Below are 26,200 nucleotides of genomic sequence, written 5' to 3' on the forward strand. Positions count from 1 at the left end.
TGCCTCCTTGGCAGCCTGATCTACTAACTCGTTTCCCTCTATGCCCATGTGGCTTGGGAGCCACAGAAACGTGATTCTGGTGCCAGCATCCCAACACCCGGCCAGCAGGTCCTGGATTAGCTGCACCAGAGGGTGCCGAGGGAAACAGGTATCTATAGACTGGAGCGAACTCAAGGAGTCGGTACACAGAAGAAAGTGTCGGCGCTCATTGTACAGTGCGTACCGCAGAGCTTCATAGATAGCATAGAGCTCTGCTGTGTACACACTACGGGTTGCCGGAAGAGCAAAAAGGAACCTATCATTGTTAACAACGAACGCACAGCCCACCTTCGTATCTGTCCTTGAACCATCCGTGTAGACGACGACTGAACCTGGATAGCGGCCAACAACGGACAGGAAGAGCCTCCGATAAATCGAAGGGTCAGTGTTTTCCTTTGGGCCAGTGTGCAGATCCAGGATTACTTCAGGTCGTCGTACGACCCACGGAGGTACCCCACTTGGTTGTCTGACAAGGCAAGGAACCGAAGGTACGTCAAACAATTCGGAAATGCTATCCAAGCGTATCCCAACCGGCCGCGTCGCTCGAGGACGAGCAGCGTACAGCAAACGGTTGCCATAGTTGAACACGCAAGGATAGCTTGGATGAAGTGGCATCTGTCGCAAATTTGCAGCATATGTAAGTAGAAGTTGCTGGCGCCTCAGATGTAAAGGCGGCATACCAGACTCAGCGAGCAGGCTAGCGATGGGGCTTGTACGAAAAGCTCCCGTCGCCAACCTAACCCCGCTGTGGTGGATACTGTTCAGCTTCGCAAGAACGCTTGGTCTTGCGGAGCCATATGCTGCACTGCCGTAGTCTAACCGGGATAAAATGTGTGCCCGATAGAATCGCAGGAGCACCGTGCGGTCAGCCCCCCAAGAAGTGCTGCTAAGAAACTTAAGGATATTAAGCTTCCTAGTGCATCGCACTTTTAACTGCCGCACGTGTGGCTCCCACGATAATTTACTGTCAAAAAGGAGCCCAAGAAATCGGTAAGTGTCAACAACTGGAAGAACGACGTTGTCTAAATAAAGCTCAGGATGGGGGTGAAGAGTACGTTGACGACAAAAGTGGACAACGGAGGTCTTTGCGGCAGAAAACCGAAAGCCATGTTCTAAGGTCCACTGCTCCACCCTCCTAATAGCGTGTTGTAATTGTCGCTCTGCGACTGCCATATTACGCGAGCTATAGTGCAGAGCAAAATCGTCCACATATAGCGACGGTATAACTGCTGGACCAGCAGCAGCAACAATACCGTTGATGGCAATTGCGAACAGAGTGACACTAAGGACCGATCCCTGTGGGACTCCATTTTCTTGTACGTGGTATTGCGAATATGTCCTCCCTACTCGGACACGGAATAGACGGAGGGACAAGAAATTCGCAATAAACGCCGGCAAGTTACCTCGGAATCTCCATTGATGCAGGGCTGAAAGGATACCATATCGCCATGTGGTGTCATAAGCCTTCTCTAAGTCAAAGAAAACAGCCACCAAGTGCTGTTTGCGGAGAAACGCATCCTGGATAGAGCTTTCCAGCCGTACCAAGTGGTCAGTGGTGGATCGAGCGGCTCGAAATCCACATTGGTACTCGGACAAGAGTCCTTGTTTCTCCAGACACCACACAAGCCGGCGATTAACCATCCTCTCAAACAGCTTACACAGGCAGTTTGTAAGGCAAATCGGTCGGTAACTTCCTGCATACTTAGGATCTTTGTCAGGCTTGAGGACAGGAATAACTATGCCCTCTCGCCACTGAGACGGAAAATCACCCTCCATCCAGATTCGGTTGAACACACGAAGGAGATAGAGTAGACTATCATCACTAAGGTGTTTCAACATCTGGTTATGGATGTTGTCCGGTCCAGGAGACGTGTCCTTGCAAAGCGCTAGGGCGCTGCGGAGTTCCCACTCCGTAAGGTTTCTCATGAAAAGGTTGGGGAAATATATGATCGTGGACGGAGACCCACCAATTTGAAGGTAGGCGACCAGGTTATGGTCAAGAATTTTGTTCCCGCGGGCAAGCTTGCCCCCAGATTTCATGGGCCGTGCGTCATTTTAGATTTCCTTACCCCGGTGACGTTGTTACTAAGCAATCCAGCCACCGAGAGGATATTTAGGGTTCACCTGTCGCAGGTGAAACCTGTGTAATTTCCGTGCTAACTTGGTCTTTATAATTTTGTAAGAATCCTGGAGGTTATATTTTTAATTTTATTTTAAAGCTTTCTGCCCCTTATATTTTTACATGTGGTTGAATCTGCCTTGTATAAATATTGTGAAACCTTCCTTGAGGTTACTCTGCTGTCCTCTCCATACGGCCATTACCACGCTCCCGTCTCCTGCTAAACCACACCAGTGGCTAATTAAAATGAAATAAATACTTCCACGCCGCTGGCCCCTCAACCTCACCACAAAGACTGTACCCTAAAACCATTATGGTCCAACAAAATTCTGCAGCCGAGATCTTAATGTTTCAGTGCCCCCGCAGCCGTGCGGCGCCGTACCGCTACTGAGGTGGGGTACGGGCCCACTCCACTCCAGTGAGGTCAACCAGTGTACGGCGAGCCGGAGTCCTCCTTCGGGCCAAGGTTGATGTGCGGCGCACCTCCTGCAAACTACCCGCTGACTGTAAACAATCGTCGCGTGTGCGGCGTGCTTCACCACCACTACCCCTCTCATAGTAGCGGGAGAGGTGTATCTCAGAGTACTTGAGGGGTCCGAGCGGCCTCCTCTGGACACTAGCAGCGGCAGCTGGTCTGGCCGTCAAACTTAATCAACAGCTGAGGTTCTTCTTCAGCTACATGGAGACTATTTCTACGATTAATAATTTTTTGCTTCAAATCAACCTTTGGTGGACTTAAAAAAGTTTTTTCTTCAAGAATTAAAGTGTTTTTTGAATTCAACTACTACAAACATAGAGACCTTTCATCAAAATCTACTACAAAAGGTTAAAACTGGACTTAATCTAGTGGCATCCACCAATATCAAACCTATTAAGAGATCTCTGACTACTGAAAGATTGGTATTTTCTCAGCTAAAATTTTCTTCATCAAATCTGAAAAAAAAAACCGTGGACTTCGTTTTAAAACAAAAATTTTTGTTTTCTTCGGTGTCAACCCTTGGAAGGACTTTTGTGGGGGGGGGGGGGGGAGGTCTGTACCGGTTGGTACACCCCGACCCCGCAATTTAAATATTGCGCCAGTTAAAAACTCCTCTACAAGAGAAAGCCTGAACTTTAACAAACTGTATTAACTCAGCGGTTTCTCGGAAGATGTCACTATTGTAAATTTGGTAATTTTGAAGAATTCTGAACTGTGTCTATTTCGATTTGTGTTTGTTTATTCCGTATCAAGAAGTGTGGACATTCTCTTCTAGATGTCTCTACAGAGAAAAGACTACGATTGTGCACTCTGGAACGAAGTGATGGAACTGTTTTTTGAAGAAACCTTGTATCCATAAGTTTGTTCTTTGTTAAATTTCTTTCTTTCAGGTTTTGGGTTGGCAATATTGATCTCCGTTTCCGCCAGTTTTGAATTCAGCCAATCCCGAATTTTCTAAATTAATTTTCCTCCAATCCTAGGTTTCTTGTTCATGTTGTGTGTAACTTTTGCTGTTAGCCAATAAAACGAAAGGGTGTGTCTACTCATTCCTGAAAGGTCTCGAATGTTCCACGAGGGTATATAAACTGCTGATTTTCTTGTCTCCGTGCCACTTCAGTAACATCTCTCTTAGTGTGTGAATATGTAGCAGGGGGCGGGAAGCGCCTCTTTCTTCAAGCAGAAGTTCTTCAACAAGGTAATGGCCTGTTAAAATGTTTATTTTTTCGCTAGCTCAGCAGTTTAACTCTCGGGGAGGGTTCGAAGCCTTTAATATGTAACCTATTCCTTTAAAATGTAAATTTCCTTTCTGAGTATGTAAAAACTTCTAATATCCTTTACTATAAAGCGGGGATAGAGAGTGCTTCACCCCCTCGAACTCCCCTTCATTTTGAATTTGAGGTGACTATGTTTTCATAACCGTTTTTCTCTTCCTTCTTAAAGTCTTAAACTTAATTTGCCGACTAGTCACCTCCATAGATTGGGATTAGCCCCTGTATCATCGGCCTAGCGCCACATAGGTTTTTAGACAAAAACGTTGTGTAGGAGTGCAAGTTATCGCCTCCATTCTATTTTGCATTATGGGCCAGTAACTTAACCAGATGTTTGTTTTTGCTCATGTAAAGGCCCTGTAGGTTGGGTATCTAATACCCCTGTTTCTTGGTGTGCCTTGAGGGCAGTCTGAAGTGAAAGTTGTTGTGGCCTGTGAGAGGCTTGTCAAATTGAGAGCGGGTCTGCTCTTGTCCTTAACATTGTAATTAGGAGCAAGTGCTCCTTGTACTTAGGGGTTTTCTGCCATTTAGCAATTGTGATCGTGAGCTGAGAGCTCAGAAAGTAAACTTGGGGCTCGAGCCCAAAATTTGTAATGAGCTGTAATTTGTTAATTGTTGACCTGCTACTTGGTACCTGTTATACTGTTTTATTTGTTGATTTTGAAAAGAAAATATAACCTTCGTTAAAGTTTTAAATTAACTTTAATTTTGTAGTTAGACCTATTCCAGCCCGCACCTTCTTTCACCTCTAACTACCACGGATAACTCCGTAACATATATAATTTAGTTTCAAACAATAAATGCCTGGGATTTTTAGGTCATTTTTTATTCGTTTTAAGGACATTATTTGATAATTTTAAGGTCATTTTAAAGGTCCTTTTTTAGCATTTTTAGGTCAACAAAATCCGGGCCCTGATGATGGTAATGCTTGTTGCTTAAAGGGGCCTAATATCGAAGGTCATCGGCCCCTAATGGTACGGAAGGGACGACATGAGATGACAATTAACATAATAAAATTTATCCACTGACTAGAGTATAAATAAATGGTGATGAAAAATGATTATGAGATTAAAACAATCAGTGGATCTAATTCGTACTGCCATGTGTTCTAATAAAAGTATACAAAATAGAGGTGATAATGGAATAAGGCATTGCCTGGAAATACAGGTACTGTCCCCTTCAAAAGTGGTAATAATTTAATAAAAGGAAAATTATTTATTTCATCAGCGTGTGGGAACATTATTTAATCGCCAAGAGGGTGAGATTCTGTACTTCCGTGCTAGTGCGAGCCAGCCACTTTGCGAACCGGTTTTTCCCGACCTACCAAGAGAACGAGGAAGCAGGGTGAAATTCCTGTTATGTGGCCTTCAAACACATGTGTGCGTACCACGTGACCCGGCGAGCAGCCTGATCTCAATCGATCAATAAATGGAAAGTCAAGTGACGTGAAACTGGAGCAGCCAATAAAAATGACAATCTTCACAGGAATGCAAAAAATCCACCAATTAGATGTAATTAAGGGACACACCTACGTCTGAGGATAGGAAATTAATGGTAATTCCAGAGAAAAATTAGAGAGGCTTTTGTACTTCGGGACGCTAAATTTGAGCATTACTCTGACTGCAGCTACGGAAGAGACTGGACGTCGTTTGCTTCACTGGAAGACTTTACATTAGAGAAAGCATCGAGGACTGTATAAACAGCAATTCAGACACTCGGAAAATTTAGCTACGATTTTATTTAGGGTTGTCCTAAGATAAGTGTCTACATCCAAATTATAAAGCATCGTGTGTGTATCCTGGGCTATTGCTAAGACTTTTGTTAGTTTCAGCTTTCTACGAGAAATTGGAAGAAGGAAGGTCCTTGGTTCGAGTTCACTGCAAGATGGGTATCCAGTTCCGCGAAGAATACTACAAGTTCCTGTGTATCTTCAGCTCCTCCATGAGTCACTAAGCATGTAAGGCGTCAGACATGGGCGAGACTTTGTTCGATGGAAGGTGATGTGACCACGTGCTAGGTCATCAGCCAAAATCCAGTTCACACCAGCCACATGAGTATTCTGTAAGAATTCAATTTCTTTCTATCTTTGTAAAATGTTTGTAAACGTAGCCTTACCTTATTCATTTAGATTTCTGTTAGTTTTGCAGTAGTTAGACTTTTCATTCTTCTTTCTTTGGTGAGAGGTAGTTAGTGCTCTGGAATGAGTGTGTATTTGTTCTATTAGTTAGAAATGAGTGTATGTCATCGAGAGAGACCTCAACTGTCCTAAGAATTTAGAAGGCAGGAGAGATAAAAAAATAAATGAATCCCGCGTTAATTTTGATTGGTTTTGAAATAATTTGAAAATTAATTGAGACAAAAAATTAGGACAGTGTTCTAGTGTTTTTCTTAGTGTAGAATTTCATTCTACGATTGTACGACATGTTTGCGGGTTCGAGTTTGTTTAGAGTCATCCGAGTAACTTCATACGACAACTTTACGAATGAGATTATGCACGGTCAGGAATATAATAATAATAATAATAATGAGTAAAAATAATTAAAGCTAATTACGGGCTAAAATGATTTAATAAGGTCATGGGTTTAATGTTAGTTATTCTTGGAAAGTATTATCGTGTGCTCACTTTATGTAAAGTAAGCCTGGAACATGGCAATTCTCCGGACGGAGTAATGACGAATTATATGTATGTTTTCTGCGCTATAAATTTGAGTATGACTTGCAGATGGGCATTATATTTTGAGTAATAATTTATGCATCCATTAGAGTCAATTTTGGGAAGAGATGTGTCACTGGACATGATTTCTTCGAACTTCAGTGCAGAGTAATCGAGAGCCACGACATTATAGGTGAATAAAAATAAATGCCGCAACTCATGTACCGTAAGCGCGTATTCTAATATTTTGACCTGTGTTGTAGTTATTCTACTTGCTTAATTGGGATGATTTCTGTTTAAAATATTCCTTGAACATCGTTGTATAGTTAATTTCTACGTATAAGTGATAACCTTAATTCTATCACATTCAAAATTGATACCTGGGATGTGCGTGATAGTGTCATCTAGAGAATGATTTCCCTAATTTGCAGTAAATCCTAAATTTAATAATAATGGGTTAGTGTTCGTGTAAATAGTATTAAAATAATGCCGTGTACCCATGTGTGAATGTGTGATGTGTGATTTGATCCTATTCTGTGTTTTTTGAATATTTCTTGTATGATTTTGTGACGATATTCTCCACTATGTGCGTCAAATTTTTGACCGATTTGTATTATTTCGCGTGTCCGTAATTGGATCAATTTTGAATCTTTAGAAGATTTTATTGTAATTTAAGGTAGACTAGGGCCTAATTCATTAAGTTAAAGTGAATAAGAGAAGGCAACGTCCGTGGACTGATGTCACGAGATTTAATTATTAGTTATTGTACAATCACTTTCAGCATAAAATTGAGTAAAATTTAGGTTGATATACGTTCAAGTAAAAATTTATTACAAGACGTTTATTCAATTAATAATTATAAAAATGAAGTAATTGTTAAAGGGAAAGTCTAAGGAAGACTTGCTAAACATAAATTGATGAATTAAATAAATTTTAATAATTTAAATAAGGAAGAGAAAATAATCATTTTCTTGTAAAAATAAGCGAAATCCAGATGGGATATTTTAATTTAAACAATTTGATTATCATTATAGGAGAATGATATCAGATATTAATTTGTTTTCCAATCAATTTTTCAGTAAATTAATGATTCCTATATTTATTATTACAGAAACGAACAGTCGTTGAACTTTAATTTGAGCGAGATCCCTCATAAATGATAGCACGAGGAGAAGATATTTTCAAGAATCAAACCCAGATTTTGTGAATTTAATTGTTTTATTTAAAAGAGTGTCAGTTTTAATAAATGTGTAAACCTATTTTAGTCTCCTTTCATTTGTCGCTAGTCCTTCATCTATCCCTGCCTTTAAAAATTTCTGCACAGCCGATAGCGAACGGTCCACCTCTGAGACCCTCGCTCTCCGGCGAGCTGAGCCCGGCATGATGGGGGCAGTACATATACATATATTTCATGTCAGAAATGAAAATAACACATTAAAATGCGCAAATACGAAATAAAATAGAGTCAAAGGGATAAAAACGCAGTAAACACAAAGACACTAAAACAAAGTACAATATTAAACGCGATAAAAGAGGTCACTATTCCTCACAAAAAGGATGACGAGGTCTGCTGACGGCTCGTCATCACGCAGGATGAGAGATAGTACTCGGTTGTCTTAGGCTACGCCGCACACCAACCAGGTCCACGCAATCCGTAACGATGAGTACCACGTTAAGATGATCGCCGCAAGTACACACCACCGGAGGGGGGTCCCCTTTCACTAGATGGGAGTGCGTCAGGATAGATTGGCCGATCCGAGGACGACATAATACCACTGCTTCCCTCCGAGAAGCACGAAGGGAAGTCCTCCATACCTTCGTTGTACTTTTTATAGCTATCAGATTATTTGGAAGTGGAATGGCCAGCCACTCCATATAACAAGATATAACAAGATGTCTCAACTGAGAGCGAATATCACTTGCTGGAACCTTGTAAGGCAACTGGGGCAGTGTTACTGCCTCCTTGGCAGCCTTATCTGCTCGCTCGTTTCCCTCTACACATATGTGGCTTGGAAGCCAGAGAAACGTGATGTAGTGCCGGCATCCCAACACCCGGCCAGCAGGTCGTGGATACGCTGCACCAGAGGGTGCCGAGGGAAACAGGTATCAATAGACTGTAACGAGATCAAGGACTCATGATGATAATGATGATGATGATGCTTGTTGTTTAAAGGGGCCTAATATCGATGTCATCGGCCCCTAATGGTACGAAATGAAATGACAACATTAAGTTCAAAAAATACGCTGACCAAAAAAATGTCATGAAAAATGAATGGATGAACATGAACCCAAAAAAAAGAAACACACTAACAAAAAACAGTGGATCCGACTAAAAAAAAGCTCATAAATAATAGTATTACTGACCAAGGACCACTTATAAAGCACAGTCCTGAATCGAGGATACTTGATGTCTAAAGAGGTCCAAAATCCAGGTCTAAGGCCCCTCAGAATGGTACATGTCGCGAGTAAAGTAGAACCATGGTATTTGTCATGTTGGGGTACTAATCAAAACTAGCGAAGACTCACGGTGTTCCACACAAGATGGTACTATTCACAAGTATTGTACTTCGTATAGGTAACGCAAGCCTAAGGTGTTTCTCAGACAATGGCGCCACTCACAGCTAATGCAAACCGATAAGGTTCCTCACCTAGGTGTACTAACCACAGGGACCCATACTATCCCGTGGTGTTCCTCACACAGTGGGTACTAATCACAGGCAACGCAGACCCACAGTGTCGCTCATATAGTGGTACAACTCACAGGCAACACCCAGACCCGTAGTGTTGCTCACATGGGTACGACGCACGGGTACTGGAAACCCCCAGGACAGCCTCTTTATTGCTACTAATCACAAACCTATTTCGTACCTAATATGGTGGTACTACTCGCAAGTAAAGGCAGCCCATGGTGTTCCCCGCGTGATGATACTAACCAAAAGTATTTTCATGGTTCTAAGACAAACCTCCCTCTGTCGCCCCCTTTAGGCGCCTCTCACGACAGGCAGGAGATACCGTGGGTGTATTTTTCGTCTGTGACCTCCACCCACAGGGGGTAGAGAGAGGAAAAAAAGAAGAAGAAGGAAGGGATCCGTCATTTCGAAAAATGAAGTAACGGACGAAGAAAGGCAAGGTCCACGAAGGGCGTGGAAATGAAAGACTCCATAGGCCTCGAATGCTCTAATACCGTCGGGGTCGGAAAAGAACAAGAGTTGACCAACGGAGGTCGGAAAGGATTGACGAAAGTGAGGAGCCTGGCACAAGTAAATGGAAGCAATGCCAAGACCCAGCTAAGGCCCCCGTGGTTGTCAATCTACACTCCCAAGTTGAGAGACCCTTTGTCCCATTTTAGTCGCCTCTTACCACAGGCAGGGAATACCGCGGTTGTATTCTACATGTGCGTCCCCCACCCGCAGGAGGTAGTGTGTTTGGTCCGCGAGAAGTATTTTATTTCCCTCAAGTCCGCCGGCTAGCCCGTTAGGATGCTCCTATCCGCAACCTGGAATGCGCCACGTGGGAGTATCGCCCCTCGCCCTGTTACACCAGCGTAGTAGGTTCGTGGCATTTCTCTATCCATCCATTATTTCCGGCACCTGCTTACACCTCTGCGTTCCACAGAATTTCCGGAACACAATTAACTAAATCGGATCAGAAAATTAAATACTTGGCTCTTTAGTGTAATATTGTTATTTTAACCAGCCATTTCTTTATTCAACCAGGACGAACAGACTGGTTAAGACGGCATCCATTGCACTGGATTGAAACACTCGCGATGTGGTTAAAATATAGTAAAATCTATGTACAAACTGTGATTAATTCATACATTCAAGTATTTTGAAAACTTTCCAATTCGTCGCCCATTTCTCTAAGTACCGATAAATTAACTGTACTTACTCTCCGAAGATATTCTGAAAATCTCTAGGTGGCACTTGAGGATTGACCAGGGTCTGATACTTCAGCACGACAGTGGGATTCTTCGTTCCAACCTACAGAAAAAGCAAACATTGCGTGCTGTAGACAAGGAGAGTTTTCCAAAAGGACAACACAGAGCAATCAACACAGAAGAGCAAAGCTTTCATGCTTCGTATAAACTCTTACATAGGTAATACGTATACAGTATTAACAACGATTCATCATACATTGACCAAAGGTACAGTGAATATGAAGAGCTTGATATCAAAGTTGGACTACTCCATTTTTTTCAGTTCTTATATTCTTATGCGACTTAAGCTGAATTCGGTACCGCAAATGTTCTGCTTCAAAAAAGAGGGAACTTGGTTAGAATAGCATGTTTTTGCTGAGTTCAGAACCAAAATATGGACTATTCCACCATAGTTCCGTTTCAAAAATTGACAACGGCTTCAGTAGCCAATGAGAATCTTCCTTTCATGTAAGCTGCTCCCAACATACACTGCAAATCCATCACGGTTGAATGTTTATAGAAACCTGTAATGGAAGTATTTCATGATCATCCGTATAAATAATTAATTTTATATTGTTAAATAAGAGGAAAATATGGAAGTTCAGGTTAAGGAAGATCTTCTGAAAGAAGCAAGGAAGCGAATAATTGACAAGCCACATTGGAAACGCAAAAAATAAAAAGATTGCCAAGTTTATGATGATGATGATGATGATTGTTGTTTAAAGGGGCCTAACATCGAGGTCATCGGCCCCTAATGGTACGAAATAAGACGAAATGAAATGACATATTAAAAGTCTAAAATTCTCCACTGACCAGAAAAAAGCGTGAGAACGAAGAATGAATGGATGGACATGAATTTAAAACAATCAGTGGATGCGACCCGCAATGTCGCACATTCACATAAACAGACGTGACAATATAGTATTTCTGTCCAAGGGACTACTGCTATAGCATAACACAGAATCGATTATGCGTGCAGTCAAAAGGGGGTCCTAAATCGCAGTTATCCGCCCCTCATAACGGTACTGATCGCTATCAGAATAGAACCATGGTAGTTGTTCTGTTGCGGTACTAATCAAAAGTAGCAGAGACTTGCGGCATTCCACACATTATTGTACTACTCAGAGCTTATGAAATTCGACATAATACAGACCTATGCTTTTCTCACTTTGCGGCGCCATTTACAGGCAACGCAAACCTATGGTGTTCATCACATAAGAGTACTAACCACAGGGACCTCTCCCTATCCCGTGGTGTTCCTCATATAGTGGGTACTAATCATAGGCAAGGCAGAACCATGGTAGCTATCATCCCACGGTCCTGCTCATATGGTGGTACTAATCACAGGTACTGCAAAAGCCGACCGCATAGTGCTCCTGTGTGCTACTAATCACAAACCAATTTCGTACCTAATGTAGTGGTACTACGCACAAGTAAAAGCGACCCTTGGTGTTCTCCGCGTGGTGGTACGAATCACAAGTAGTTTCATGGTTCTAATACAATCAACCCTTGGTCGCCCCATTTAGTCGCCTCTCAAGACAGGCAGGGGATACCGTGGGTGTATTATTCGTCTGCCTCCCCCACCCACAGGGGGTGTGTGTTTGGTCCGCGAGAGGTATTTTATTTCCCTCAAGTCCGCCGGCAAGCCGGTTAGAACCCCTCTATCCGCCACCTGGGACGCGACACGTGGGAATATCACCTCTCCCCCTACTACACCTGCGTAGCAGGTTCGTGGGCCAAGTTTAATACGGAAAGATCTAGGTGGACATGATGATGATGATGATGATGATGATGATGACGATTTTTGTTGTTTAAAGGGGCCTAACAGCTAGGTCATCGGCCCCTAATAGCACGAAATGAAAAAAACAAAGATTCAAATTCATCCACTGACCAAAATAAAGTAAAAAATGTCATAAAGAATGAATGGATGGATATGAACCCAACAAAACCAAAAAAATAAAAACAAACAAACAAAAAACAATGGATCAGACTCAAGAAAAGATCGTAAATAATAGTATTACTGACCAAGGGACCACTTATAAAGCACAATGATGCTTGATGTCTACAGGGTGCAAAATACACGTCTACGGCCCCACAGAATGGTACATGTAGCGAGTATAGTAGAACCATGGTATTTGTCATGTTGGGGTACTAATCAAAAGTAGCGAAGACTCACGGTGTTCCACACAAGACGGTACTATTCACAAGTATTGTACATCGTGTAGGTAACACAAACCTATGGTCTTTCTCACACAATGGCGCCACTCATAGCCAACGCAAACCGATGAGGTTCCTCACCTAGGTGTACTAACCACAGGGACTCGTACTATCCCGTGGTGTTCCTCACATAGTGGGAACTAATCACAGGCAACGCAGACCCACGGTGTCGCTCATATAGTGGTACAACTCACAGGCAACGCCCAGACCCGGGGTGTTGCTCACATGGGTACGACGCACGGGTACTGGAAACCCACAGGAGATCCCCCTCTTGCTGCTACTAATTACAAACCTATTTCGTACCTAATATAGTGGTACTACTCGCAAGTACAGGCAACCCATAGTATTCTGCGCGTGATGGTACGAATCAAAGGTAATTTCATGGTTCTAATTCAATTATCACTTGGTCGCCCCATTTAGTTGCTTCTCACAACAAGCAGGGGATACCGAGGGTGTATTATTCATCTGCGACCCCCCACCCACAGGGGGTAAGGAGAGAGATAAAAGAAGAAGAAGTAAGGGATCCGTCACTTCGAAAGATGATGTAACGGACGAAGCCTAGGGAGTCTTTCATTTTCTCGCCCTTCGTGGCCCTTGCCTGTCTTCTTTTTTCTCTCTCTCTACCCCCTGTGGGTGGAGGTCGCAGACGAAAAATACACCCACGGTGTCCCCTGCCTGTCGTGAGAGGCGCCTAAAGGGGGCGACCAAGGGATGTCTGTCTTAGAACCAGGAAACTACTTTTGGTTAGTATCATCACGCGGGGAACACCATGGGCTGCCTTTACTTGCGAGTAGTACCACCATATTAGGTACGAAATAGGTTTGTGATTAGTAGCAGTAAAGAGGCTGTCCTGAGGGTTTCCAGTACCCGTGCGTCGTACCCATGTGAGCAACACTACGGGTCTGGGCGTTGCCTGTGAGTTGTACCACTATATGAGCGACAACGTGGGTCTGTTGATGATGATGATGATGCTTGTTGTTTTAAGGGGCCTAACAGCGAAGGTCATCGGCCCCTAATGGTACGAAATGAAAGAACAAAAATTACAAAAGCATCCACTGACCAAAATAAAAAAAAAAAATGTCATGAAGAATGAATGGATGGACAGGAACCCAACAAAACACAAAACAAACAAAAACAAAAACCAGTGGATCGGATTCAATAGTGAACGAAAAGAACAGTATTACCGACCAAGGTACCACTTATAAAGCACAATGATGCTTGGTGTCCAAAGGGGGTGCAAATCCACGTCTAAGGCCCCACAGAATGGTACATGTCGCGAGTAAAATAGAACCATGGTATGTGTCATGTTGGGGTATTAATCAGAAGTAGCGAAGACTCACGGTGTTCCACAAAATATAGTACTACTCACAAGTATTGTACTTCGTACAGGTAACGCAGACCTATGGTGTTTCGCACACAATGGCGTCACTTACAGCCAACGCAAACCGATGAGTTTCCTCACCTAGGGTACTAGTCACGGGTGCCGGTCCCAAGGGCCCCGTGATGTTCCGCACATAGTGAGTACTAATCACAGGCAACGCAGACCCACGGTGTCGCTCATATAGTGGTACAACTCACAGGCTACGCCCAGACCCGCGGTGTTGCCCACATGGGTACAACGCACGGGTACCGGAATCCACCAGGCCAGGCTTTTTACTGCAACGAATCACAAACATATTTAGTACCATATTAGTGATACTACTCGCAAGTACATGTAACCCATGGTGTTCCCCGCATGATGGTACGAATCAAAAGTAGTTGCATGGTTCTAATTCATTCATCCCTTGGTCGCCCCTTTTAGTCGCCTCGCACGACAGGCAGGGGATACCGTGGGTGTATTATTCGTCAGCCTCCCCCACCCACAGGGGGTGTGTGTTTGGTCCGCGAGAGGTATTTTATTTCCCTCAAGTCCGCCGGCAAGCCGGTTAGGACCCCCCTATCCGCCACCTGGGACGCGCCACGTGGGAGTATCACCTCTCCCCCTGCTACGCCTGCGTAGCAGGTTCGTGGACGTGGGTCTGTGTTGCCTGTGATTAGTACCCACTGTGTGAGGAACACCACGGGATAGTATGGGTCTCTATGGTTAGTACACCTAGGTGAGGAACCTTATCGGCTTGCGTTGGCTATGAGTGGCGCCATTGTGTGAGAATCACCTTAGGTTTGCGCTACCTATAGGAAGTACAATACTTGTAAGTAGTACCATCTTGTGTGGAACACCGTGAGTCTTCGCTACTTTTGATTAGTACCCCAACATGACAAATACCATGGTTCTACTTTACTCGCGACATGTACCATTCTGAGGGGCCTTAGACCTGGATTTTGCACCCCATTAGTCATCAAGCATCCTCGATTCAGGACTGTGCTTTATAAGTGATCCTTGGTCAGTAATACTATTATGTATGAGCTTTTTTGAGTCGGATCCACTGTTTTTTTGTTTGTTTGTTTGTTTGTTTGTTTGTTGTTTTTTCATGACTTTTTTTGGTCAGTGTATTTTTTGAACTTTTTGTTGTCATTTCATTTCGTACCATTAGGGGCCGATGGCCTCTAATATCGCGCGCTTTAGATTTAAGTTTTAAACCTCCTTTAAAATACGTCGACTTGACTGATCGTCAAGAAAGGACGCATTTTAAAAGGGGGCAGTGAGATGATGAACCACTTTGTTTGCATTGGCTATTATCATGTCGACATGTTAGTACAATTTATTCCAAACAAAGTTATAGTTTCATTGCATTACTGTAATGGCATCTTGCCCCTTCACCTCGTATGAGTTAAACAGTACCATGTGTGTACGAGAGATGGGGTACATCTCGGAGTTGGTCGCCGAAGGTCAAATTTGCTGCCACCTGGGAATCTTTTATCTCCTTGACTGTGCTGGTTGCTGTTATTTTTGGGGACAGTACGATAAATGGCTTCCCTGCACACTGGAGTAGCGTTTCTGATTTATCAGAATGTTTTTAAACGCTTTAAGTGTATCTGCAACTACCTTGCATTTTTCTGTTTGAGTCCTTGATAGCTCCAGGTAATAGTCGACTCCTTGAAAGCTCCTGTATTAGTAAGTCATATTCAAATTTGGCTGTTTTTTTATTTTCGATATGCAATGTTTACTCCGTTGTATGAACGGAATGTCTGCATGTGATCTTCGTACTTGATTGATATGCTTTTTGATTACGAGATGATCCAGCTTATGCAGTATAATTGTGTCAGCTTTGTCGCTTGCCAGGAACCATCAGATTGTGATGGCCTTTCGTGTCTTCACGAGAACACTCTTGCTTGTACGAATCGCGGTCGTGGTGGGAATACTTTGGTGCGTTGGATTACACGGTCTTGTTGCCGTATTCCTCGTGCACGCTATTTACGCACGTTCCTGTGCCCATCTGAGTGACCTCTGGATGACCTTGAGGTCACGATATTTGTGATGTTATCTTACTGTTGGATCTGTGTACCCAGTGTTGTGTTTGCATATCAGTGCCGGAATATATGGTGGTGTGGGTGTGTTGGAGTACATGTGTCATATCGATTATACATTTCGATTTTTCTTTCGCATTTTTACCTTTTATGCCGATTCTAGTCATGCAGTTTTGTACCGGTGTTGGCTTCTCATATATTATTTCTTTTATTGCCAACACGTTTAATTTATTTATTCCCGTCGTTTTTCGCACTGTTGTGACCTCAGTCATTTATTTAGTTTAGTCTTTGATTAGCGAGCTCGTTTACATTTTTTATCTTCCTGGAGCTCTCGGAACATGTATTACCTTTGCTTATTCCTTGATGCGGGGGCGGATAACGAAGAGGGATAGATTGTTGAAAAAAGATATGATGTATGCAGATGGATGGAATTACATGTTTACGAGGAATAACATATCCCCAGGAAAGTGTGACCTTCGTAACTCTGTTTTCCAATTACTAGAAATTGTCTCTGAACATTTAAAAGAATAAAGGTTTTACCCCTCAGTGCGATTGCGTTGAATATTTTCAAATTACGATGTGGAAACATGTTTGAATGTTAGTTTGTGAATTGGCAGGGTACTACCCAAACGCTGGCGAGTGTGCTACGTAAGTATTTGCTTCAATCACTATTCTTGTTTTAATTTAATTCACCTTCTTTTAATTTGATTTACCTTGATTGAATAAACCTTGTTATTTGTTCATTCGCATCTTATTCAAGTAGCATTTGGACTCTTAATAGCACTTAGATAAGAGCCCGATTTCCAGCTCGGGGTCTTAGTTTGTCGGCCTTTCCCAGTCACGGTCCATGGTTTTGTACCCGCGTATTATATTCCGCCGATTTTATCGTTTCCATTGTTTATCGTGGAGTTTCGCGCGGGTGGTGTGCGGTTTAGTTGTCAGGCGGATACTACTGCGCGGGTATATGGCGCTCCCACCCGAATGGTTTCCCGGGGTCAGCAGAGGGCTTTCGAGCGTAGTCGCACACGTAAGAGGCCCGTCTCCGAGCAGCACGCACATCAAGAGTATTGAATCGGTCTACAACTAACCCTCAAAAAACCAAAAATACAGAGGGGATCGATGGCCACATGACCCTTATAGTCGCCTTCTACGACAGGCAGGTATTATCTGTGAATGTGTTCAGCCCCTCCCATCCAAACCACAATCCACATCCGCGCCTCGGTCGCCCCTTTAGTCACCTCTTATGACAGGCAGGGGATACCGGGGGTTTATTCTACATCTGCGTCCCCCACCCGCCGGGGCTGTTACCCTTTTGTTTGCCTGTTACGATGATGATGATGATGATGATGATGATGATGCTTGTTTAAAGGGGCCTAACATCGAGGTCATCGGCCCCTAATGATACGAATGAAATGACAACATAAAGTTCAAAAATTACACTGAACAAAAATTAAAAATATGTCATGAATAATGAATTGATAGACATGAACCCCCCCCCAAAAAAACAAGAAACAAAAAACCACAGTGGATCCGACTCAAAAAAGGTCAAAAATAATAGTATTACTGACCAAGGGACCACTTATAAAGCACAGCCCTGAATCGAGGATGCTTGATGTCTAAAGGGGTCCAAAAACCAGGTCTAAGGCCCCTCAGAATGGTACATGTCGCGAGTAAAGTAGAACCATGGTATTTGTCATGTTGGGGTACTAATCAAAAGTAGCGAAGACTCACGGTGTTCCACAGAAGATGGTACTACTCACAAGTATCGTACTTCGTATAGGTAACGCAAACCTATGGTGTTTCTCACACAATGGCGCCACTCATAGCAAACGCAAACCGATGAGGTTTCTCACCTAGGTGTACTAACCACAGGGATGCGCACTATCCCGTGGTGTTCCTCACATAGTGGGTATTAATCACAGGCAACGCAGACCCACGGTGTCGCTCATATAGTGGTACAATGCACAAGCAACGCCCAGACCCGCGGTGTTGCTCACATGGGTACGACGCACGGGTACTGGAAACCCACAGGAGATCCCCCTCTTGCTGCTACTAATCACAAACCTATTTCGTACCTAATATAGTGGTACTACTCGCAAGTACAGGCAACCCATGGTGTTCCCCACGTGATGGTACTAATCAAAAGTAGTTTCATGGTTCTAATTCAATCATCTCTTGGTCGCCCCATTTAGTCGCCTCTCACGACTGCCAGGGGATACCGTGGGTGTATTATTCGTCTGCGTCCCCCACCCACAGGGGGTAAAGAGAGAGATAAAAGAAGAAAGAAGGGATCCGTCACTTCGAAAAATGAAGTAACGGACGAAGAAAGGCAAGGGCCACGAAGGGCGTGAAAATGAAAGACTCCCTAGGCCTCGAATGCTCTAATACCGTCGGGGTCGGAAGAGAACAAGAGTTGACCAAGGGAGGTCGGATAGGATAGATGAAAGTGAGGAGCCTGGCACAAGTAAGTGGAAGCAATGCCAAGACACAGCTAAGGGCCCCATGATCGCCTATCCACACTCCGAAGTTGAGAGCCCCTTGGGCCCCCGTTAGTCGCCTCCTACGACAGGCAGGGGATACCGCGGGTGTATTCTACATGTGCGTCCCCCACCCGCAGGGGGTAGTGTGTTTGGTCCGCGTCAGGTATTTTTTTTCCTCAAGTCCGCCGGCAAACCGGTTAGGACCCCACTATCCGCGACCTGGGACGCGTCACGTGGGAGTATCCCCTCTCCCCCTGCTACGCCAGCGTAGTAGGTTCGTGGGGTTGCCTGTTACGACAGTCAGGTGATACCGTCTAAGTCACCCACCCACGGGGGGTACGCATGGATTGCTCAGATAAAGTATGATTTTTGTATTACAAAGTACACTGCATCACGTAAGTAATAGAAGACTGTTCAAATGAAGGCTTACATTAACGTGTGCACGACACACATGATAAAAATAATTTTGTGATAGCGCTTTCTTAGTTATTTACGAAGGAAATTATGAAATGTTGCTTTACTTAATATTTTTTTCAATTTTTCAGAAGCTATTGAAGAAAGGGGTATAAAACTTCCTAGTATGGGGTATAATAACACACACATGCAGTATGCCAAATACATTAAAATCGGATAACTAAAGAAATTAGAAATATTCGTTATATTCCGGGGGCGGGGTCTGATAAGAAAGGGTCAGAAATGTGCAAAGATAATTGGCACAGCTAAGGTTCTCATATTACCAAACCTATCGCAGCTTTCTCTACTAACACCCATTGTTACAAGTGTCGTTTCAGACTTCTCGCGTAGTACTGAAGCATATGGGGACAATATTAAACGACCTTGAACATGATTAAAAAATCATCATCATCATCATCATCAACCAGTTGATGACCTAACTGATGATGATATTAACGCCATAAATGCTCATTCCCGAGTAAATCAAGTAAAATTCACTTTCAAAAAAGTTGAGGCGAACGATGTGAAGCGTGTAATTTACTCCCTCAAGTCTGATGCTCCGGGTAATGACGACATACCATTATCTTTCATAAAAAATATTATTGGTGCCATATTACCTATTCTGACGCATATATTTAATCATTGCCTTGTACAGGGAGTATTCCTATCTGTGTGGAAGCACGGTATCGTCATTCCTATTCCTAAGAACTGTTTACCATCAGATTATCGCCCTATATCCATTCTCCCACCCCTTTCCAAAGTACTAGAACGCTTGGTACACGAACAAGTCCTCACTTACTTGACTAACTTCTCACTGCTTGACCCTTACCAATCTGGTTTCAAGAAAGGACACAGCACAACGACTGCCCTACTGAAAGTAACTGATGATATCCGACAGGCAATGGACACTCGACAAGTGACTGTACTGGTTCTACTTGATTTTTCTAGTGCTTTTGATACTGTTGTTCCCCAACTGCTACTTTCAAAATTGGATTCATTAAATTTCAGCAAGACGGCAATAAACTTTTTCAGTTCGTACCTCAAAAATCGCCGTCAGTGTGTCAAAGTAAATAATAGCAGATCTGAGTGGCTTAACAAACCCCTCGGTGTCCCCCAAGGGTCTGTACTTGGACCATTGCTGTTTGCAATTTACTTACACGATGTTGCCAAATCGATTACACATTGCAAGTATCATCTTTATGCTGATGATCTGCATATCTACTACCACTCAAGAACTGATAAAATTCAGAGTGCTGTACAAAAAGTTAATGCTGATTTAAGTCTCATAAGTAATTTTGCATTGAGTAACAATCTCAAAATTAATCCTCTTAAAACGCAAGCAATAATCATTGGTACTTCAAAAAACTTACACGTCTTAAAACAATACGAAATTCCTCCTGTAGCACTAAACAATACCATTATTCCATTTTGTGAAACAGTTATGAATCTTGGTGTGGCTATAAGCGAAACATTGAACTGGTCGCAACATGTGATGAAAGTGTGCCAAAAGGTATATCAAAGCCTGCATCCTCTGAAGCGGTTTAAAAATATATTTCCTCGGTCCTTGAAAATAAAGCTTATTCAATCACTCTTGTTTCCAATTCTCGAATACTGTGATACAGTTTTTATTGATATCAATAACGAGCAAAGCATGAGACTGCAACGTGCCCAAAATGCATGCATCAGGTATGCATTCGACATACAACCATACGCCCATGTATCCCCATTCTATACACAATTATCTTGGTTAGGACTGAATGACAGACGTAGACTCCACGCAACTACTTTGGTGTATCAAGTGCTTTCTGAAAACACTCCTCCTTACCTATCCACCAGATTTCGCTACCTTAGTTCCCTGCACCTGTTCAATACCCGGTCAGGTTGTACGCTAGAAATTCCTGTGCATCGAACCGCAACTTACAACAGATCGTTCACAATCTCCGCCACGAGCTGGTGGAATGAACTCCCCAATGACATCAGGGAAGCTAAATCTAAGACAAAATTTAAAATCCTTTGCCAGCGTCATCTTTTAAGCACTTCCAGTCTTTCTTGAGTGTGAATGGGATGCATGAATGAGAGTGAATATGGTTGTTTATTGCAATGTGTTCCTGTATATAATTTAGTTATACTTTACTCACCTTAGTTTAGTTAGTGATACTTTAGTTGCTTTAGTTATACTTTAGGTTGTAAAGATTTCATATGTTTAAATTTTATGTAAAATATACACTGTATATACATGAAGTGGTTAAGTGTAAGAAAGGGCCGGGAGCCCTAACTTCGCCACAATAAAGACGCTTTAATAATAATAATAATAATAATAATAATAATAATAATAATAATAATAATAATAATAATAATAATAATAATAATAATAATAATAATTAAAACTACGAAAACAACTGTTGGCAACTTCATAAAATTGAGGTACTTTACCTTGGGATATCGCAAAGAGGATACAGATGAACCTTCGGTATCCCCATAGCGCGGTATGTACACTTTTTGCACCTCTGTGTCATTGAATGTAGCGTAGACCAAGGACTTGCCGTTAGGAGAGAACCAAAGGGCACAACCATCCTTCATCACCTCTTCTGTGAACAGAAAACACATTTAATAACTTATTTCTGGACGTGATGTTGATGATTCTGATGACTTCTTAATTTAAAAGTTCAATATTATTATTATTATTATTATTATTATTATTATTATTATTATTATTGTTTAAAGGGGCCTAACATCTACGGTCATCGGACCCTAATGGAACGAGATGGACGACATGATATATGATAGTTAAAATTTTAAAATGTATCCACTGACTAGAGTTTAAAAAGTGGTGATGAAGAAAAATAAGTATGATAGTATTAACAAGCAGTGTATCTAATTCGCAATGCCTTACTTCCTAATAAAATAAGAGATAATACAGGAAACAAACGAATAAGGCACTGCCTGAAAGTACAGAGACATATACATATATATCTATATCATTTACGTTAGACGTTAAAATTGTGACATGTGTTACGGGATTACCCGTGGAGCAGAAAGAGGTTAAAGAAGTTGCCGGGGTGAATGTGTCTGTCTACAATATGAAACTTAATTTAAAACTTTAACAAACCTTATATTGTTTTAGAATTTCAAAAATCAACAAATAACAACGTAACAGGTACAATAAACAAGACTAAGAAAATCCAAGATTAGTGAATTTTACAAATTCTGGGCGTCAAGCCCCTAGTTTGACAATCCCAGAGGTACCGGATCCAGCTTACAACTTTAATTCAAACAAGGAATCGTTTACCCCAAGGCAGATATTCCCTAATTCAAGAGCACTTGCTCCCAAAATACCATCTCTAGCCTTCCAGAGGGTATCGTTACCCTTATAAAATTTTGGAAAAGAACTAACAGGCTCTCAGTTTCTCTAGCCTACTCAAGGTAACATTACATGAAAATCTGACAATCTCCGGCCTCTCAAGGCACTATTTACAAATTGAAATATTATTACCTACAGGGCCTTTGCGAAAAAGAAAAGGATAAATAAACGGCCCGAACACAAACTGAGTGGAGGCGTACACTGCACTCCCACATAATGAAAAATTAAGACCTACAGGGCTCTCGGCCGATCATGTTGATGATGATGCTTGTTGTTTTAAGGGGCCTAACATCGAAGGTCATCGGCCCCTAATGGTACGAAATGAAATAACAAAAATTTCAAAGGCATCCACTGACCAAAATAAAAATAAAATATGTCATGAAAAATGAATGAATGGACATGAACCCAACAAAAAAACAAAAAACAAAAACAACAAACAAACAAACAAAAAACAGTGGATCAGACTCAAAACAGATCGAAAATAATATTATTACCGACCAAGGAACCACTTATAAAGCACAATGATGCCTGGAGTCTAAATGGGGTGCAAAATCCACGTCTAAGGCCCCACAGAATGGTACATGTCGCGAGTAAAATAGAACCATGGTATGTGTCATGTTGGGGTACTAATCAGAAGTAGCGAAGACTCACGGCGTTCCACAAAAGATGGTACTACTCACAAGTATTGCAACACGTACACGTAACGCAGGCCTATGGTGTGTCTCACACAATGGCGCAACTCATAGCCAACGCAAACCGAGAAGGTTCCCCACCTAGGTGTACTAAATACGGGCGCCGGTATTCCCGTGGTGTTCCTCACATAGTGGGTATTAATCACAGGCAACGCAGACCCACGGTGCTGCTCATATAGTGGTACAACTCACAGGCTACGCCCAGACCCGCGGTGTTGCTCACATGGGTACGACGCACGGGTACTGGAATCCACCAGGCCAGGCTTTTACTGCTACTAATCACAAACCTATTTCGTACCTAATTTCGTGGTACTACTCGCAAGTACAGGCAACCTATGGTGTTCCCCGCGTGATGGTATGATTCAAAATTAGTTTCATGGTTCTAATTCAATCAGCCCTTGGTCGCCCCTTTGAGTCGCCTCTTACGACAGGCAGGGGATACCGCGGATGTATTATACATGTGCGCCCCCCACCCGCAGGGGGTAGTGTGTTTGGTCCGCGAGAGGTATTTTATTTCCCTCAAGTCCGCCGGCAAGCCGGTTAGGACCCCCCTATCCGCCACCTGGGACGCTCCACGTGGGAGTATCACCTCTCCCCCTGCTACGCAGGGCATGTGGCACGCAAAATTGAACAAGAAGCCTGTGATAGCCTGTCTCCCCAACCTAGGAATACGAAACTTCTTTAAGTTATAAGTTCTTCCACCTTGCATCAGAGTGCATGATCAGAGATTTTTGGTAGTGACATCTGTGGAAAAAAGTCCAAACTTCTTGGTGTATAGCAAACAAAACCAGGAGAAATTCAATCAGTTTAGGAAACTTCACAACAACACAATTACTTAATATTTCAGTGGTGACATCTTCTGATTCAAGTTCCAACTTCTTGTGTTATTAGTTTCACTTTTTGATCGATAAAGGAGTTCATTAAGGCGCTTATTTTGAATGCGAGCCTTTGAGGTGTACCTTCTGGTTAGAGTTACCCTCATTTATTGGACATATGTATTTATGAATGGGGAATTTATCTACCATTATCGCCCATTGTTTGAATTGCCGTTAATTTATGTGACTGAACTATGCCTATTTAAATGTGTAATCTGCTATTGTTACGTCAGTAGCTTCGATTTTTCTCATTCGCTCAATAAGCAAGTTGGTTTGCCCCTAATGGAACGAGATGCACGACATGATATATGATATTTAAAATTTTAAAATATATCCACTGACAAGAGTTAAAAAAATGATGATGAGAAAATGACTATGAGATTAAAACAACCAGTGGATTTAATTCGCAATGCCTTATTTTGTAATAAAATAAGAGAAAATACAGGGAAAGAAAGGAAGTGCAGATATACTGTATATACATAATTTACATTAGACGTTAAAATAACATGTTACGGGGTTACCCGTGGAATGCAGAGGTGAAAGACGATGCGGGCTGGAATGGGTCTATCCACAAAGCTGAGATATAAATTAAAATTGCATTAAAGGTTATATTTTCGAGAATATTAAAACTTAACAACTTTCACATAAAATTTCAACAAATAAGTCAAATCAGGCACAAGACCAGGAAAGCCAAGATTTAGAGACAATTTAACAATCTGGGCCTCAAGCCCTAATTTTTACAATTTCTGAGCTCTCAGCTCACAACCACATATTTACCACAGGGCAGAAAACCCCTAATAACATGGAGCACTTGCTCGAACCTTTGAATATCAAGCCTCTCTGAGGCACTTTTACCACAAATAAAAGAGCTGACCCGCTCTCAATGTCCTGAGCCTATCAAAGGCCACAACAGACTTTACCATTAACTGCCCTTAAGGCACACTTACAAAGAAACAGGGTATCTTGTACCCAACCTACTGGGCCTTAGTAGAAAAATAATAGGTTAAGTTAATTGCCCAAAATGCAAAATGAATGGCGGCGAGAATTTGCACTCCTATATGAAACTTCTTAAAACATACGAGACACCAGGCCGAAGAAACAGGGGCTATTCCCAAACAATGGAGGTGACTCGTATACAGAATAAATTTGACACATTAAGGAAGAGTACAAAATGAAGGGGAGCTCGAGAGGGTAAAGCACTCTCTATCCACGATTTACAGTTAAAGATATATGAAGATTTTACAGAATTCTACACGTTTAAGAGATAGGTTACATGGTAAAGTTTTCGGACCTTGACCGCGGGTAAAACTGCTGAGCTAGCAAGAAATGAAGGTGTTAAGCGGCCATTACCTTATTTAAAACTGGTGCCTGAAGAAAGAGGCGCTTCCCGCCTCCTGCTACACGTCCAGACACTAAGTTAACTGTTGATGATGTAGCCAAGAGACAAGAAAATCAGCAGTTTTTATACCCTCGAGGAAAACTCGAGACTTTTCATGAATAAAACAGCCACGCCCAAAGGCTTTTATTGGCTGGCTAAACGTTACACATTAAAAATGAAGAAAGACACGATTGGTCAAAAGTTAATTACAGAAATAATTGATTGCCTAACTTTAAAACTGGCGGAAAGAAAAGATTAGTATTGCCAACCCACAAATGAAAGAACGAAATTTAGTTATAGGAAAATTTATGAGTACAAAATATCTTCACGAAAAGTTCCTTCACTTCGCACCAGGGTGCATGATCATAGTTTTTTAGTACAGACATCTATAAGAGAATGTCCACATTTCTTGATCAATGGAAAACAAAACAAGTGGAACTCTACACAGTATTAACAACTTCGTAATCACATAATTTACTGTAGTGACATCTTCTGAGACACTAATGAGTTGATCCAGTTTTAAAAATTCAGAGTTTCTCCTGTAGAGGAGTACTTTAAGGCGGAAAATTCAAATGTGCGGCGTAGAGGTGTACCAGCCGGTAAATAACACATTAAAATACGCAACACAAACTAAAATTAAGTCAATGGGATTGTACCGGGTGGTACACCCCAACGCCGCGCATTTAAATATTCCGCCTAAAAGAACTCTTCTACTGGAGAGACCGTGAAGTTGAAACTAGACCAACTTATAAATTTACTCAGAAGATGTCACCACTAAAATATGATATAATTTTGTTGTTGTGAGGTTTCCTGAACTGACTGTATTTCTACTTGCTTTGTTTGCCACTCATCAAGAAGTTTGG

The 26,200-nt window shown here is 42.2% G+C and overlaps 1 protein-coding gene across 1 annotated transcript in view; it reads right to left on the bottom strand.

The window, feature by feature from the left end:
* Nucleotides 1-26,200, bottom strand: part of LOC136872222 (venom dipeptidyl peptidase 4) — a 226,349-nt gene that overhangs the window by 118,371 nt on the left and 81,778 nt on the right. The window contains exons 6-7 of the mRNA XM_067146050.2: nt 21,465-21,619; nt 10,449-10,540 (exon numbers count right to left, since the gene is read on the bottom strand). Coding sequence (XP_067002151.2) covers nt 10,449-10,540; nt 21,465-21,619 — 247 coding nt within the window. The remainder of the gene's footprint in view (nt 1-10,448; nt 10,541-21,464; nt 21,620-26,200) is intronic.

The sequence above is a fragment of the Anabrus simplex genome, chromosome 4 (genome assembly GCF_040414725.1).
Source record: "Anabrus simplex isolate iqAnaSimp1 chromosome 4, ASM4041472v1, whole genome shotgun sequence".
NCBI lineage: Eukaryota > Metazoa > Arthropoda > Insecta > Orthoptera > Tettigoniidae > Anabrus > Anabrus simplex.